Below are 17469 nucleotides of genomic sequence, written 5' to 3' on the forward strand. Positions count from 1 at the left end.
AAGAGACCAAAATTAAAATAAACTTTATTCCACTCGTCAATCATAAATCTTTGCTCTTAGTCTAAAAATATAACCATAGATAAACAAAAATTTCATCAAAATATATCATCTCTAATTCCATATTATTAATTTTCCACATCCTATCTCCATATTATTATATATGAATTTCAAACATGAATGTATAATATATAAATGTATTAACACTAAATAACTTCTGGTATCCAACCATAAATTTTCATGTGATTATTTCCAAGACTTTAATTAATTTTTAAAATCAAAACAAGTAAAATTCATGCATAAATCATATTAAATTCACATACTTAAATATATTCTAAATCACACATATCAATCTAACCACATGTTAAATTTAACATAAACAATATAATTACTTTGGAGAACCACATATGAATTTAGAACTTCAAACATATCATATATATTCATTTAGATTAAATGTGTACCTTTCACCATGGTCAAGAAAGTTCATCTCCTTTAAAAGTTGTAGTCATAAATAAATTTGATAATCGAAAATCGAACCTAAAGATTGTTGGAACTTTTGTTGGGGGTATGCTGCAAATCGTGAACAAGAAGATGATGAACTCGATGATGATGAAGGTTGCACAAATAAATTCCAAAGCGTGTGTATCACACTAAGCTTTAAGTTCGATTCGCCCCCACCAATCTATATATATTGGATGCAAACGGTTAACCGGCGAATCCCCTTCAAGATACCTTGGAATCCTTGAAGTGAATTGTACATTCATATCAAGCCTATCGATCAGTGATAGTTTACAGAATAAGGTTCCTTCGTTTACTCTCGTACACTAGAGAAAAGAAGAAATGACTCAGAAATATTTTTGACATAATCTTGACTCATGTAACATGAATTTTGTCTTGTTTATCTTGTGTTCTTTATGCCTCTAAAGTATCTCTATTTATAGAGATACTCATACCAATTGATGAAAGAAAACAACTCTTCAACTCATACTAATTGGTGAAAGAAAATAACTCTTGAGAAAGATTGTAACTTTTGATAACTTAATAGATGCATTGATTTGAATTAAACACAATCATTGCAACCACTTGACCAAATGATAAATTAAGTTATTTAATTTTGCTACATTAATATAGCTATTAGAGAATTACAAATATATTTTAGAAATTTCCCCCACAATTTCCTCCACTAATATCAACCAAAGTAAATGTGTGTCGATTCTCACCACAAAAATCAAGTATGCTGATGTGGAATAATCTAGACAGTAAATTCTATATTAACAAATTATCTTATTAATTTTAGTACACATCTGTTTCGACCTAACTCACATATGAATTGTATAGTAAAAATGTTTTTCGATAATAATTTACACTACAACAAAATTAAATTATTTTTCAAAAACATTCAATGTTGTCTTTGAAAAATATTCTTTTTTTAAAATTCAATCAGACACACGATAAAAAATTGATGTTTAAATTTTTGTGGAATTATGAACTTGTTAAAATTTAATCAGCAATTTTGCTATGAGAGTTAGTGTGGCGTTAATATGAAAGAACATAATCGTTGCAAAAGTATATATATGAAGGAATGTAGTAAATAAACGATCTGACTAAATCTAAATTCATAGCAGATACAAGATAAAGTTTTCCGAAAAAAGCAAGGATTGAATGAGAGTGTTATTTTATTTTTTCAATAAATCTAAACCCTTAGATCACCTAAAATAGATCTAGTGGTACATTATTGATAATGCACAGGAACTTAATTAATTGCTCCATCACCTTAGAAGTCACCTTATTACAAATATCCTACTAACATATTTGGGAAGTTGTGGATAATAGAATACCAAACAAACGGTTATGAAGTTTTGTGGATAATTTATCTTCAAAATTAATTCAACAATGAAAAACCTGTTACAAAGGTCTAACATATGCCAAATAATTGTTTCGAAACCTACTTTGTCTTATGTGAGAAGAATTTTCCATGTACCTTTTTCTTCAACGAAATTTTTCTAGTACTAAAAGCATGGTGCTAATTTTACGGTTTTTTAGTTAAAAATTCAGTCCACAAGCGTCTTATTACCGGTAGAATATATAATTCAGTCCACAAGCGTCTTATCCTACTCATTAAACGGTTGCTAAAGAATTAGATTATATATTGTGCACTCTAACACTCAAATTTTTTTGTAATTCATTATTAAAATCAGATAATTTTAAATATATTTTATTATACAGTGATAAATCCTTCGACTACATAATTGCAAGCAGTCTTCCCTGCATGCAATTGACATTAACCAATCTATTTATTTTTGGAATTTTAACCGATCTAATTTAATGAAAAGAAATCTCTAATTATTGTCTAAAAAAAAACTCTATTCATGTGTAAGTATCTTTATTTAGAGTCTCACCCACAAGGATTTAACACTCCCGCACTAAGATATTTTCGCATATATTTTGAATCAACAGGCTAGATTTAAATTTAGTATTTTTAATTATAAAATTTAAATTTAAATTTAAATTTTTTAAATTGTGTGAGTAAGATCACGGTCATTAACATGTCCAAATACGTGAATGGATGCTTTAGTGACTATAGAAAATCTGAATTCCTGCAATAACTCGAAAATTAAACCTTATATTTTCTTCTTTCTTCCACTAGGGAAAGGAAAGAGGATTCAAAAGAAAAAACAACAATAAAAGCAAGTAAATTGAAAATTATTGCTATTTATTCATTTATCGTATCCATCCATATATATATATTTATATATATAATAGGATTGAATTCATCTTCGATGTAAAAAAATTGATGTAGTCAATCAATCAAACTATTAAATTATTATAGATATTTGACTTTTACAATAATTGATTGTAATTTACCATAAATGATTGTAATTCTGATGCACGACAATTAAACTTTAAATAAAATATATCTTAAAATGGATACATAACTTCCCATTATTTGAAGGAAAACATATGATTGCAAAGAACATTTACCATACATCTAAATATTTCAATTCTGAAATATTTACCAATTCTTCACCAAAGAAATCTTTTATCCATCATTTTAGGTAGGTCCAAGTTCAACTTTGTTATTCTGAGTGACAACCAATTTATTTTCAACAGTTTTAGATTCCTCTCTAAACTTGTTGTATATATCACCTTTATAAAACTCTCTAGTCCTTAGCACTAGAATTAGAGACACTAGTGCCCCAAACAGTGTAACAACAGTGATAATAATGAAAGCCATTTTGTAGCACTCACTCCCATTGCAATTCAACTCCTCCCCTGGATTCCTCTTTATCCCTAATGTTTCCATTTGCCTTATGGCTTCCTTATCATAAAGATGACCAGCAACCCTCACATTTAACAAGTATGACCCAATAGGATTTGCTATTAACCCAACATTGTACAATGTTGAGTAATATTTAAGACCAAAAAGTTCAGATATGATAGAAAATAGTACTGGCCAGTTTGCCCCAAAGCAAAAACCAATAATAATGGAGGCTACATAGAGACCATTTGGGACATCAAATGCAATTAGAAGGTAACCAAAACAAGATAATATTAGGATTGATGTGAGTATGAGAGGCCTAGGGACTTTAAATTTGGTTATGATAAATTCAGAGACAGGGCCTTGTGTAATTTTACCAAGATAAATCCAAATTGCCATTAGGGAAACAAATGTGGTTATACTATGTGCTTGATAACCTAAAGATAATCCAATTTGACTCAAGTTATTTACCACAGTAAGGGTTCCACCAAGTCCACAAATTGTGGCTATGAAAAGAGTGATCATGTCAAGGCTCAATATGGCTTGAAAGATTGTATGATCTTCACCTCTACTTGGGGGAATGAGTATGTTTCTCCAAGAGAAACAAACTTGCTTTTGATTTTGATTTTGATTTTGAGTAGCCATCTGTGGAGTATGCTTAGGAGGAGGATCTTCACTATTGATGTGTTCTTTTTTCTTGTTGTTCCAAATCCTTTGTTCTTCCATGATAACAACAACAATTGGGAGGATGAGCAAGAGAACCATGAGAGTGGAAGTGACATAATACTCACTCTTAGTAAAGATGAAACATCTTTGGACTATGATCATTACCAAGAGGAAACCTGCAAGGATTAAAGTCATGTAAAGGAAATTATAAAAAGCATTGAAATCATTTGGCTGTTCAGTTCCCTTGTGGTGCTTAATAATTGGCATAAAAACAAAAGTTACAGCAGTTGGTAGCCAAGCCATAAGAAAAATTAATGATTTGGAGTCATTTCCATAGAAGGTATAGTATAACTGAGTAATGATAGCTCCACTCAACCCAAGATAACCAGTTAAAAGACCTATGACAACTCCTCTGCTACCAGGGAAGTTCTTAACACTTGTGACTAAAGCTCCAGTGTTGGTTGAACAATGAGAATTTGCTCCAATGAAAATGTACAAACACATATTCCATATTGCTGGTTTGGAAATTTTCTTTGTCACTGCTAACCAAATCATGAAGTAGCCCAAAAAGTTTAGAACACCACCAATTGTTAAGACAATCCAAGGGGGTGTGACTTCATTTAGCAGGCCTGAAAGAATGCCTATGTTAGATCCCAAGTCCTTAAAGAAACTTAAGAGAGTGAGAGTGGATTGATCATACCCCAAAACCCACTTGATTTCTCTTGAATAAAGGCCAAACATGTAGCTTGCTCCAGATACTGACATGATCATAAACGAAGAAAATACCATAAACCACCTTCCAGTTAAAACTTGGAAGGTGAATCGTTTGGTATTTTCCCAACCATGATCTCTTGAAAATACCATTTTTCTCACTCTTTGGTGAGAACAAATAGTTTATTATTAAAGCTTAGCTTGTACCACCATTTTTCTCATGGGTTATAAATAAAGACTTTAAATGTGACGATTTTTCTCTTAGAAGAAACAAGAAAAGAGATGGTTTGATTTTTTAATGATGGGGCCAATGACAAGTGGAGTATATTTTAAACGCTTTTACTTAAATGTTTAAAAGTTATTTTTTGGTGTAGAGGTTGTTTTAACATTAATCTTACTATGTACAACGGTTCAATTTCAAGTGATGAAATCTTTTAGCAATAAATTAACATAAATTACAAAGAAAATATATAAATAAATAAGAGACTCGACCCATGGACATTCGATATCTTTAAAAAGCAGATACTATTAGATGTTTTGTATTATTTAGCAAAACGGGTAACATATATAATAAATTAATATATAAAATATATTATGATGTGTACATCTAAATATTAAGAATAAGAAATTTTTTGTTGTAGTCTTAAATAAGATAGGTCACTGATTGTGGGTAAGAATATGTACAAGAGAGTTTCTATTAAGTGCATAAATTCGACCCTATTACTCATAAGTTAATCAATTGATATTGCAATAAAGTTTTCATTAAGTATTGATGCTAGAACAACAACTCGATCCAAAACTCAAACAAAAATAAAACACAAACAATGGAACATGATATTTGATAATGAAATTTAATCAAGTTTGTTTATGTCTTCGATTTCATAATATCTATAACTTTGTCTTATTATTAATAAAGAATTAGATTTTTCACCGTTACAACTTATATTTAGATAATACAATGTACTAGCTATAAGCCATATCCAACCATTTCCACATTGACGAATATTAATTTTTTATGAAGATTTATTATATTATGTTCACATGTATGATGTTCACATCCTATATTTTGTTAGAAACAACTACTTAAATTCCAATCTTTTGTATTCAACTCGATAGTGGTTTAGTTCCTTCTTCAATCTGAGATTGTCAGAAGAAGATTTGGCTTGTAGGGTCAAGGTGACTAGTTCCTCAAAAGTCTGGGGTTGTCAGACTGTTTGGAAAGACTGAATTGCAGGGTCAAGTGCTTTGTAATTCAATGTATTTGAACTAGTGGATTAAAGCCTTCTGAATGAGGGGACTGAATATAGTCAAGTTAGTGGTGAACCAAGATAAATCTACTTTGTCAAATTATTTATACTTTCATTGTTTGCTACCTTTGAATTTAATTGCTTCTACTCCAAGTAAATCACTAAAACCAAACTAGTCTTTTTATTTATTTATAAATTATCAAAAAGTTGTCTACTTTGGCAAAAACAATTCAATCTCCCTTTCCGTGTTGGCACCTTCAATGTTTATGTCTTTTACTTATTATATATTTATCTTTGCTTAAAATTTACATTATTTAGTAGATTATTATTGTAGACTAGAATCCCATTACAAATATTGAAAGTGCAATTATTCCATTTCTAATTTTTTATCAGAGTTTGTGGTTGAGCAACACATTGTTCTTTAAAAAAAAAGATTACATTGTTCTTACTATTAATTGTTATTTACATTTTATACATTGCATATTTTAAAATTTATAATAACATATGATAGCAATGTTGTATTTAATATTAATCCAATTTTGTTTCACTTTGTTATGATGAAGAGTGTGTGTTTTTTTTCGTTTTTTTATTTTTTATTTTTATTTTACTCATTTTGACAATGTCTTAACCACCAACACCACTCAAACATATCAACAAAACCAAGAAAATATGGAAAATTGCTATCCAAGTTATTCGACTGTTGTTAATCAACTTGGTGACGTTCATTTATGACCACCCTTTCAAAATCACTTTTAATGGTGCAACTTTTAAACAAGAGCAAGATATATCATCTATGGCCCCAATTCAATCCTATAAAGAGTTCAGTGATATATTGAGTTGGAAATATAACTCCGTCTATTTAGTTTGGTAACATTATTTTTCTCTATATATATTATCAAATAATCATTTAAAATTCAACAAGTCATTTCATTATACTAATTAGTGATATCCACATACATTATAGGTGTAGTTGATGACGTGATTTCATCAACTACAACTTCCCGTTTGAAGAAAGTTTTTGTGTCACTCAAACTTAAGGATTTGAAGTTATATTATTTTCAATAGTTTTAAATAGATATGCCATACACCTTCTTAGTTTCTAATATTTCTAATATTTTGTTTTTTCATTATATATTCAATAGTGACACTATCTCACAATGAGATTGAAATATTAATCAATAGGTAACAACAAATCAACATTGAGTAATGAAGAAAATGTTGGTTTGTTGTTACCTATTCAAGAGCTCTGCAACAAACCAACATAGAGATCGGGATCTTCAATCGTAGATAACCTATTTAGTGGTATGCATAATAATGAGTCTATAAAATAAGAGTAGTGAATAGAAGGAAAGACATAGGAAAACAAAACTGACATTTTCTTGAACTCTTGGCTACGTAACAACAAACTGACATCAATGAAGAAGTTCTGCAAATTCAAGACAAGCTGCAATGCTGCAGACCTTGCGCCAAATCAATGCAATTAACACAGTTTGCAAACATACTCTTATTATCTTAATGTCGTTTAAATATTTATTTGGGTTGTTACCTACTAACCAAATTGAACTTATCTTTTATGTGAGTTATACATGTAAATTTTTTATTTATCAATTTCATATTACAGGTATCGTCAAGATATTACTTCAGGTGCTCTAAACTCCAAAAGGATCTCACTAAGAGATTCACAAAACTTGGAATTGCATGAACAATATTTTGTGATGATAATAATTTTCATCTTGCAAACGCTTTTGAACTTTACTTTTGTTGATCAATATGAAATAAACAATATTGGATTGAAAAAATTGTCATCTTCATTTCTATTCAAATAATTTAAGATTGCTACATGAAGTATTAGTTTATGCACTCCTATTCTATTATTTTTGCGATTATCAATGGTTTCAATTTATTGTAGTTAGGTTTAAATATGTTTTTGATTCTTGTAAATATAACAGTTTTTAGTTTTAGTCTATGTAAAAGTTTTTGTTTGGATTTCATCTCTGTTATATCAAAAAAAATTATTTTTGATCCTTAACTTCAAGTAGATGTTACAAACAATGTTAATTAACAAAGGCAAACGTGGACCAAACGTTTAAATATATTTTGTGTCCATGTAAATATAACAGTTTTCAGTTTTAGTCCATGAAAAAGATTTGTTTGAATTTCATCCTGCAATATTCAAAAACTTTATTTTGGATCTTTAACGTCAAATTGATGTTACAAAAACGTGAGCCGACAAATAGAGAAAAACATAGAATACAAATTTAAATAATTATTCTAAATAAATTTAACCTAAACAATATTTAAATAACAAATAAAGATAATTTGTATACTTATTTCTAATAAATAAATAAACAAACTCCAATGAAAATACAAATTTAAATAATTGTTCTAGACAAATTTAATCAAAACTATATTTAAATAACAAATAAAAATAAGTATACAAATTATTCTACTATTTAAAGTAATATTCCCATTGGAGTGCAACGATGGTCCACGTTTTCCTCGCGTTTTTGTAACGTACATTTGACGTTAAGGACAGAAAATAAAGTTTTTGTAAATTGCAGCGATGAAATCCAAACAAATATTTTTAAGGGACTAAAACTGAAAAATATTATATTTACATAGACTAAAAATATATTTAAACGTTTGATCCTTGTTTCTCTTTGTCAATTAACATTTTTTGTGACTTTCATATGACGTTAAAGATCAAAAATTAAATTTTTATGATATTACAAAGATGAAATTCAAACAAAAAATTTTATATAGACTAAAATTAAAAACTATTATATTTATAAAAACTAAAAATATATTTAAACCTTAAGTGTAATATTTACTACTTAGTTAATATATTATGATAATATTTTATAAACATTATTAAATATTTCAAAATAAATATAACCACCAACACGCAACCATGATGCACGGATACTATACTAGTTTCATTAGAAAAAAAAGAAAGATAATACTAAAGTGTAGGAGAGAACTTTCGCACAAACTATATGATTGATTTGACATCGTTACCGTTCAATTGCTCTCACTATCTTCCATTCCAACCATCCATTTTTGTCTCCTGTTCTTAATTCTATTTATAAATCTAAATAACTAAATGGTAAAATTGGTAAAATTGCATTAATATAATAGACCTCTAATCCAATAAGTGTACAAAGGACTTGAAGTACACAAACATTTCAGGAAACACGTAGGTTCTACCAAGAACAAAAGCATTTATCTCACAGTTTGTCTAAATCCACACAAAAAATACACCAAAAACAATAAAACAAGGACCAATAATAGTCCTGCACCAAAGCCACAAGTAACTCTACTAGGAAATCACATGCATAGTAGTAGACCCATCGTCGTCTATGACAAGGAAAATTGCCTCCACTACGCCAAAAATGACATTTAATAGCGCTGTTGTAAGTATATTTTAAAAATAACGGAGCCTTTTACAGCGCTTTTTTGACAAACGCTGTTGTAGGGTCATATAGCGTTTGCGCATAATGTTATAAGGCTTTTACAGCGCTTTTTGCAAAAGCGCTATTAAATGAAGCGTTTTCGCGTATTATTTTACAGCGCTTCTTTCACAAGCGCTGTAAAATACATGAGCTTTCAATCAATTTAACTACATATTACAGCGCTTTTTGTACAAGCGTTGTAAAATACATGCGCTTTCAAATATTTGAACTACCTATTACAGCGCTTTTTTTACAAGCGCTGTAAAATACATGCGCTTTCAATCAATTTAACTACCTATTACAGCGCTTTTTGTACAAGCGCTGTAAAATACAGGCGCTTTCAAATAAATATAATTTACTTTTAAAACAAATTTACGAACCCTCATCACCTCTACTTTGGGAACCCTCATATCCTCTATGTATTGTGCAGCCATTTACGTTGTCTCAGGTATTTTTTAATTTGTTTTTGTCAAAATATCTTTAGTTTTTTAATAATTGAAAACTAAAAATTGTTATATATATATTAAATCTCTTTTTTTTTAAATTTGTTGACCTGTTCTGTTTTGAAATCTTTTATGTTTTGAAATTGTTATTAGATATGTTGATATTGGTTTCTTTTTGAAACTTGTTGATATGTTTTGAAAGCTTATTATTTTTGTAACTGCATTTATATAGGTCGTATAATATGGATAGGAAATGGATTTCAGCCAATCGATTGTCAAAAGAGTATGAAATTGGAGTGAAGGAGTTTGTTGAGTTTGCAGTGAAGAATGCAAAAGATCCAAATAGAGTAGTTTGTCCTTGTTTAAAATGTTGTTTTGGAAAACGTGTTAGAGAAGATGAATTAGAAGGACATCTAGTATGTAATGGAATTGATCAAAGCTACACATGTTGGATAAGACATGGTGAGAAAAAAAAAGGAAACATTAATTTTGAGAATAGTTCTACATATGCTTCAACTGATTTCGATACAGATACATATGAGCCGGACTGAGTTGATGAGATCGCAAAAGCAGTTGAAGAAGATCTTCGAGATTGTCCTAAAATGTTTGAAAGTTTGTTGAGTGATGCAGAGAAAGAATTATATAATGGTTGTACTAAATTCACAAGACTGTCGGTGATATTAAAGTTGTACAACTTAAAAGCGAGTAATGGATGGTCTGATAAAAGCTTTACAGAATTATTAACACTCATAAAAGATATGTTGCCAGATGATAATGAACTTCCCAGTCGAACCTACGAGGCTAAACGGATTTTGTGTTCTATTGGAATGAGTTACGAAAGGATTCATGCGTGTCCTAACGATTGCATTTTATTTCGAAACGAATATGAACTACTTAAGGCGTGTCCGAAATGCAATGTCTCTCGATATAAGAAGAAAGAATCTACTCCAGCAAAAGTCGTGTGGTATTTTCCTATAATACCAAGATTTAGGCGCATGTATCGCAGTGAAGAAGATTCAAAACACTTGACATGGCATGCAGATGAAAGAATTAGAGATGGAATGTTTCGACACCCTGCAGATTCCCCACAATGGGCAAAAATTGATCACGAGTATCCTGAATTCGGGATAGAGTCAAGAAATCTAAGACTTGCACTTTCTACTGATGGAATGAATCCACATGGTCTTCAAAGCATCTCACATAGCACGTGGCCTGTGATTTTGGTAATATATAACCTACCTCCATGGTTATGTATGAAGCGTAAGTTTATGATGTTGTCTCTGTTAATTTCTGGACCCAAACAACCGGGGAATGATATCGACGTATACTTGACTCCTTTAATTGAAGATTTAAAAATTCTGTGGGAGACAGGTGTGGAAGTTTATGATGGGTATAGGAAAAAGTGTTTCAATTTGAGGGCTATGTTGTTCGGCACAATTAATGATTTTCCAGCATATGGTAATTTATCAGGATATAGCATTAAAGGTCAGTGTGCATGTCCTATATGTGAAGAGAGTACAAATTGGATGCGGTTGAAACATTGTAAGAAGAATGTGTTTCTTGGACATCGTAGATTTTTACCTTATAGTCATCAGTATCGTGGGTGGAGAAATGCATTCAATGGAAAATCAGAGGAAGGTAAAGCTCCTTTAGCACCGACTGGATATCAAATACTTGAAAAAGTACAAGGTTTGACCAATAAATTTGGCAAACCTTTTGCGGGAGAGCTGGTGAAAACTGGGTGGAAGAAAAAGTCAATTTTCTTTGAATTGCCATATTGGAAGTCATTGTATGTAAGACATTTCCTCGATGTGATGCATATTGAAAAAAATGTATTTGAAAGTGTTATTGGTACGTTACTCAATGTTCCAGGAAAGTCTAAAGATGGCGTCAATGCAAGATTGGACTTGGTCGATATGGGAATAAGAAATGAACTGGCTCCAGTAAAGAAAGGAAATCGCACATATCTACCTCCAGCCGCTCATACTCTATCTAGAAAGGAAAAAATTGTTTTATGTAAATTTCTACACGAAGTTAAAGTTCCAGAAGGATACTCTTCGAACATTAAAAATTTGGTTTGTATGAAAGACCTCAAGTTAAAAGGTTTGAAGACCCATGATTGTCATATTATAATGGAGCATTTGCTACCAATAGGTATACGTTCCATTTTACCTGAAAAAGTTCGACTAGCCTTAACTAGATTATGTTTCTTCTTCAGGGAAATTTGTAGTAAAGTGATCGACCCTCAGAAATTACCGACATTGCAGAGGGAAATTGTTGTTACTTTGTGTGAGCTTGAAATGTATTTCCCACCATCGTTTTTTGATATAATGGTTCACCTTACTGTTCATCTGGTTAAGGAGACACAACTTTGTGGGCCAGCTTATATGAGATGGATGTATCCGATAGAACGATATATGAAAATATTAAAAGGGTACGTAAAAAGTAGAAGTCGACCAGAAGGTTGTATTGCTGAACGATACATTGTTGAAGAGGCTGCTGAATTTTGTACTGAATATCTGTCCAATGTTGAATCCATAGGGCTTCCCATGTCTCGTCATTCGGGAAGACTATCAGGAGAAGGGATAACTGGAAGGAGACTACTGACTATATCAAGGACAGAATGGGAGCAGGCACAATTGTATGTTCTGCACAATGATGATGAGGTTCAACCGTATGTTACAATACACATTGATCAGTTATCTCGTTTGAACATGAATAGGAATCAAAATTGGATAACTCGAGAGCACAATCGAAGTTTTGTAACATGGTTAAAAAATCACATAATGTCAAAATTTGATATAGACCCCGGATCAATTTCAAATAGATTGAGGTGGCTAGCAAATGGTCCGAGCTTACATGTCTTTTCTTACACTGGTTATGTTATTAACGGCTACACATTTTATACCAAAGAACAAGATGATCAGACCACTATGCAAAATAGTGGAGTCACTCTCGTAGCTGAAGCGATGCATGTCTCAAGTGCAAAAGACAAAAACCCAATATATGCAAATCTATCATATTTTGGGGTTATCGAGCGCATATGGGAGTTAGACTACACTTCGTTTCGTGTTCCTATATTTGGTTGCAAGTGGGTCGATAATAATAATGGCGTTCGGATTGATGAGTCAGGATTCTTGCTTGTCGATTTTAATAGGGTGGGATACAAAGACGAGCCTTTTATTTTAGCGTTGCAAGCTCAACAAGTGTTTTATGTCACTGATCCTTCTGATGATAAATGGTTTGTTGTCCTATCGACCAATAAAATAAGTGATGTTGGTAGTGATCTTTTATTTGCAACATCACAACAACCACATGCAATTGATTCAATTGATGATGGTTTATATCTTAGAGATGATCATGATGAGGGAATTTGGATTAATCCATCGTTTCGTATTGTAAATGGACAAACAAATGTGAATGTCACCAGGAAAAGAAGAAGGGCATCTTAATGTATATGTTTAATTGTTTTATATAAGCTATGCATGTAATCTGAACTGTGTTATTGTAAATATGCATGTAATCTGAATTGAGTGTTTTATACTAAGTTCTGATTAATTTATTTTCTGATTAATTTATTTTCTGCTTATATTTAGCTTGATTTGAGTGTTTTATACCAAGTTCATGTAACAATGAGTGTTTTATATTTAGCTTGATTTACATGAACTGAACTGAATATAAATTAGTAATTTACATGAACTGAACAGAGAGATTCTCTTTTGCTCAGTGCATATATATATAGATTCTTCAGAAGTTCTCATTTCTAATAATTCATCATCTCCTAAAGTATTGTGATAAAGACAATGATAACAATGTTTTTAATCCAATAAACAATGATAACAATGTTTTTAATGTCATCCCAACCCAAATAAACCAAACACAAAAATAAAATAAAGAGACATTTTACAGCGCTAATTTGAAAAAGTGTTGTAAAAGATCCTTTCAAAAATAAAATAATGAGTGTTTTATACCAAGTTCATGTAACAATGAGTGTTTTATATTTAGCTTGATTTACATGAACTGAACTGAATATAAATTAGTAATTTACATGAACTGAACTGAACAGAGAGATTCTCTTTTGCTCAATACTTTAGGAGATGATGAGTTATTAGAAATGAGAACTTCTGAAGAATCTATATATAGATATATAGATTCTTCAGAAGTTCTCATTTCTAATAATTAATCATCTCCTAAAGTATTGTGATAAAGACAATGATAACAATGTTTTTAATCCAATAACCAATGATAACAATGTTTTTAATGTCATCCTAACCTAAATAAACCAAACACAAAAATAAAATAAAGAGACATTTTACAGTGCTTATTTGAAAAAGCGCTGTAAAAGATCCTTTTAAAAATAAAATAATGAGTTTTTATACCAAGTTCATGTAACAATGAGTGTTTTATATTTAGCTTGATTTACATGAACTGAACTGAATATAAATTAGTAATTTACATGAACTGAACAGAGAGATTCACTTTTGCTCAATACTTTAGGAGATGATGAATTATTAGAAATGAGAACTTCTGAAGAATCTATATATATATATATATATAGATTCTTCAGAAGTTCTCATTTCTAATAATTCATCATCTCCTAAAGTATTGTGATAAAGACAATGATAACAATGTTTTTAATCCAATAAGCAATGATAACAATGTTTTTAATGTCATCCCAACCCAAATAAACCAAACACAAAAATAAAATAAAGAGACATTTTACAGCGCTTATTTGAAAAAGCGCTGTAAAAGATCCCTTTAAAAATAAAATAATGAGACATTTTACAACGCTTATTTGAAAAAACGTTGTAAAAGGCTTTAAAAATAACATTCATCAGACACCAAACAGGACCTTATCTAACAGAATTTTCTTCAAACACCTTGTACGCATCATGGGAATCCCCAAAAACATATTGTTAACAAAAACATCAGACTCAAACCCATTTTCGCAACATGACAATGAACCTGAAGACCAAGTTTCGAACCACTTATCGACGAATTAGCACACGATTTAAGAAGGAAAGGGGATGTAAAGAGATAAAAAGGGGGTTGAGGTGGAGATTGAATTGTGAGAGAGTAAGCTTTGATGTTTGTGAAGAAGATGCATAAAATGAGAAGAGTTTGGTGAAGAGGAAGAGAAGCGCTGTAATAAAACAATGAGGCCTTTTACAACGCTTATTTAAAAAAGAGTTGTAGCAGGCTTTAAAAAAAACATTCATATACCATAATAAAACAAGGAGGTCTTTTACATCGCTTTTACAAATAAGCGCTGTAAAAGAGCCTTTTAAAATTAACATAATGAGACCCTTTACATCGCTTATTTGAAAAAGCGTTGTAAAAGGCTTTAAAAAAACATTAATATAACATAATAAAACACGGAGGTCTTTTATAGCGCTTATTGGGAGAAGCGATGTAAAAGAGCCTTTTAAAAATTTAAATAAAGACGCCTTTTAGAGCGCTTTTCAAACAAGCGCTGTAAAAGGGTTATAAAAAAGCGTTGTAAAAGGGTTACGTATATATAACAGTAACTGCTTCAGTTTCCTCTGCATTACGTAAACTTCACTATCATCTCAACCTTCATCGTTCTTCTCTTCTTTTGCAAACCCTATCATCCCGTCCATTACGAACCGTATTTCCATGATCATCTCCTTCATTTCGAACCTTATTTCCATCCAAGATCATCTCTCTCATTGCACACAATATATTTTCATTGAAATATGTAACCCTCATTACGTATTTCTTCAAACTGTATTTCTGTGAACCATATTTCTGTGAACTTTCTGCAAACCCTCTTTTCTTCGCATTTCGTCTTTCTTCGAACCCTCATTATTCAGGTATTGATGTTATTAATTTTTTGTAATCATTAAAATGCATGTTGAGCTTGTTTAAGATATAATGATACTGATATGTACTTAGAATAATGCATGATGCATGTTGAGCTTGTTGATGTTATACTAAACTGCATGTTGAACTTGTTGTAGTTAAATGGATACAAACAAAGATTTAGAATGTCAAAATGAAGAAGTTGGTACCTCTAAGACTTCTGAAAATGAAGTCAAACGTGGTGCAACTATCTTGCAAAAAGTCATTAAAGCAAGGAGTAATGCATCAAGTTTGAGGTTATACTATACTATACTCTGTTTGCTGTGTATTTTTTATCTTTTTTTAATAGCATGTACTTACTATATGAGTTTATTAGGTTGGCTGGAATGAGAGTGGTCAGCCAATTGACCCCAACAGCTCAATGTTTGTTACTTACATTGGGGATGTTGTTCGACAAAACATCTCAATTACGATTGACGATTGGAGAGATAAGGCGTTGAAGGATGCCAAAGATATAATATGGAATGACATTCAAGTAACTTTTTTGATCCACTCTTTTGTCATTTATAATTTTTTTCATTGAAATACTTTACTTATAATTTTGTTCATTGCAGACTACTTTTGTTCTTGATGAGGGACGAAAGAGATATGTTTTGAGAGTTGCTGGGAAAATCCATCGGGGATTTAGATCACATCTCTCTAATTTCTATCTAAAAGAAAGAGAAGGAAACACAAATACTGAAGCTCCAAAAATATATAAACATTATATATCAAATGAGGAATGGAGTGCATTTGTTTCCAAACGTTTGGACCCCGCATTTGTCGTAAGTGATTAATTTATTAACATTTGTGTTTTATTATTCATATTCGTAGAGTATTTTAAATTTTTACATAATTGCTATTTTTTTAAATAGAATATTAGTAAGGCAAATCGCGAAAGGGCAAGCAATCCAACCCACCCATACAAAAAATCATGTATGGGATATGCACGCCTTGATCAAAAACTTGTAAGTAATTAAACATCACTTTTATATAATTAAGTAATTTGTATTATAAACTATAGTGTGTAACTAATTTGTATTATTTTGTTTATGATCTTAACGAATAGCGACAAGACCCCCAAGCCGATCAACCCTTGGGTCGTCATAGATTATGGAAGGAAGCGCGTGTTAATAAAGACGGAGTTGTTGATAATGAAAATGTCAAAAAAGTAGTAGAACTTTGTGTAAGTAACATTATCACTTTAATATCACTTGAACACTTTTTAATATTGTATTTTAAAAATGCTATTGAACTTATCTTTTTAATCCTACATGTATTTTAGGAGATTATCGAACAAAGTTCTGAAACTCAAGAGGGCAACAAGGATACTTGCAGGGACATTCTGGGTAAAGTGTTTAATGTCCCTGAGTATTCCGGTCGGGTTAGGGGGAAAGGATTTGGCGTAACTCCAAAAATGTATTTTTCTCAAGAGAAGCGCCAAAAACCTTCCAACGAGGAAGTATTAGAGAAGCTCAAAATTCTTACAGAGCAAGTGGCACTTTTGGTGAATACGAACAAAGACAAGCAACTCCCGGATCAGCTCCAACATGAAATACAAATGGAGAGTGAAACCACGAGTTGCAAAGTCGGTCTCAAAAGTATTCCCGAGGTAATTAATTACTTACTTGATTATGTAATTACTTATGTATTAATCAAACTTATATATTAACCGTACTTATGTTTTAACTATTTGATTTAGGGTCTCACTACATGCGTGCTATACTTGTCCTCGCCTACTCATCGAAAGGTGGGAAAAGGAAAATTGTACAATACTTCGGGAGAAGTATTGCACAATACTCCGATCCCTACGGGCCATGTCAAAGTATCAC

At 31.0% G+C, this 17469-nt stretch overlaps 1 protein-coding gene across 2 annotated transcripts; it reads right to left on the minus strand.

The window, feature by feature from the left end:
• Window positions 1–2883: 2883 nt before the first annotated feature.
• Window positions 2884–4918, minus strand: LOC101513044 (protein NUCLEAR FUSION DEFECTIVE 4-like). Of its 2 annotated transcripts, XM_027331143.2 has the most exons (2): window positions 4623–4757; window positions 2884–4551 (listed from the first exon to the last, which is right to left on the minus strand). In XM_027331143.2, the coding sequence occupies exon 2, from the start codon at window positions 4475–4477 to the stop codon at window positions 3050–3052; it is 1428 nt and encodes a 475-aa protein (XP_027186944.1). In that variant the 5' UTR covers window positions 4478–4551; window positions 4623–4757; the 3' UTR covers window positions 2884–3049. The 2 variants fall into 2 exon arrangements, with proteins under 2 accessions (XP_027186944.1, XP_012567584.1); XM_012712130.3 differs by having other exon boundaries at window positions 2884–4918.
• Window positions 4919–17469: the final 12551 nt, after the last annotated feature.

The sequence above is a fragment of the Cicer arietinum genome, chromosome 4, assembly GCF_000331145.2.
Source record: "Cicer arietinum cultivar CDC Frontier isolate Library 1 chromosome 4, Cicar.CDCFrontier_v2.0, whole genome shotgun sequence".
Classification (NCBI taxonomy): Eukaryota; Viridiplantae; Streptophyta; class Magnoliopsida; order Fabales; family Fabaceae; genus Cicer; species Cicer arietinum.

Bases quoted from the DNA above. Each gene is read 5' to 3' on its own strand.
- LOC101513044 (XM_012712130.3), bottom strand. From the start codon at position 4,786: ATGGTATTTTCAAGAGATCATGGTTGGGAAAATACCAAACGATTCACC.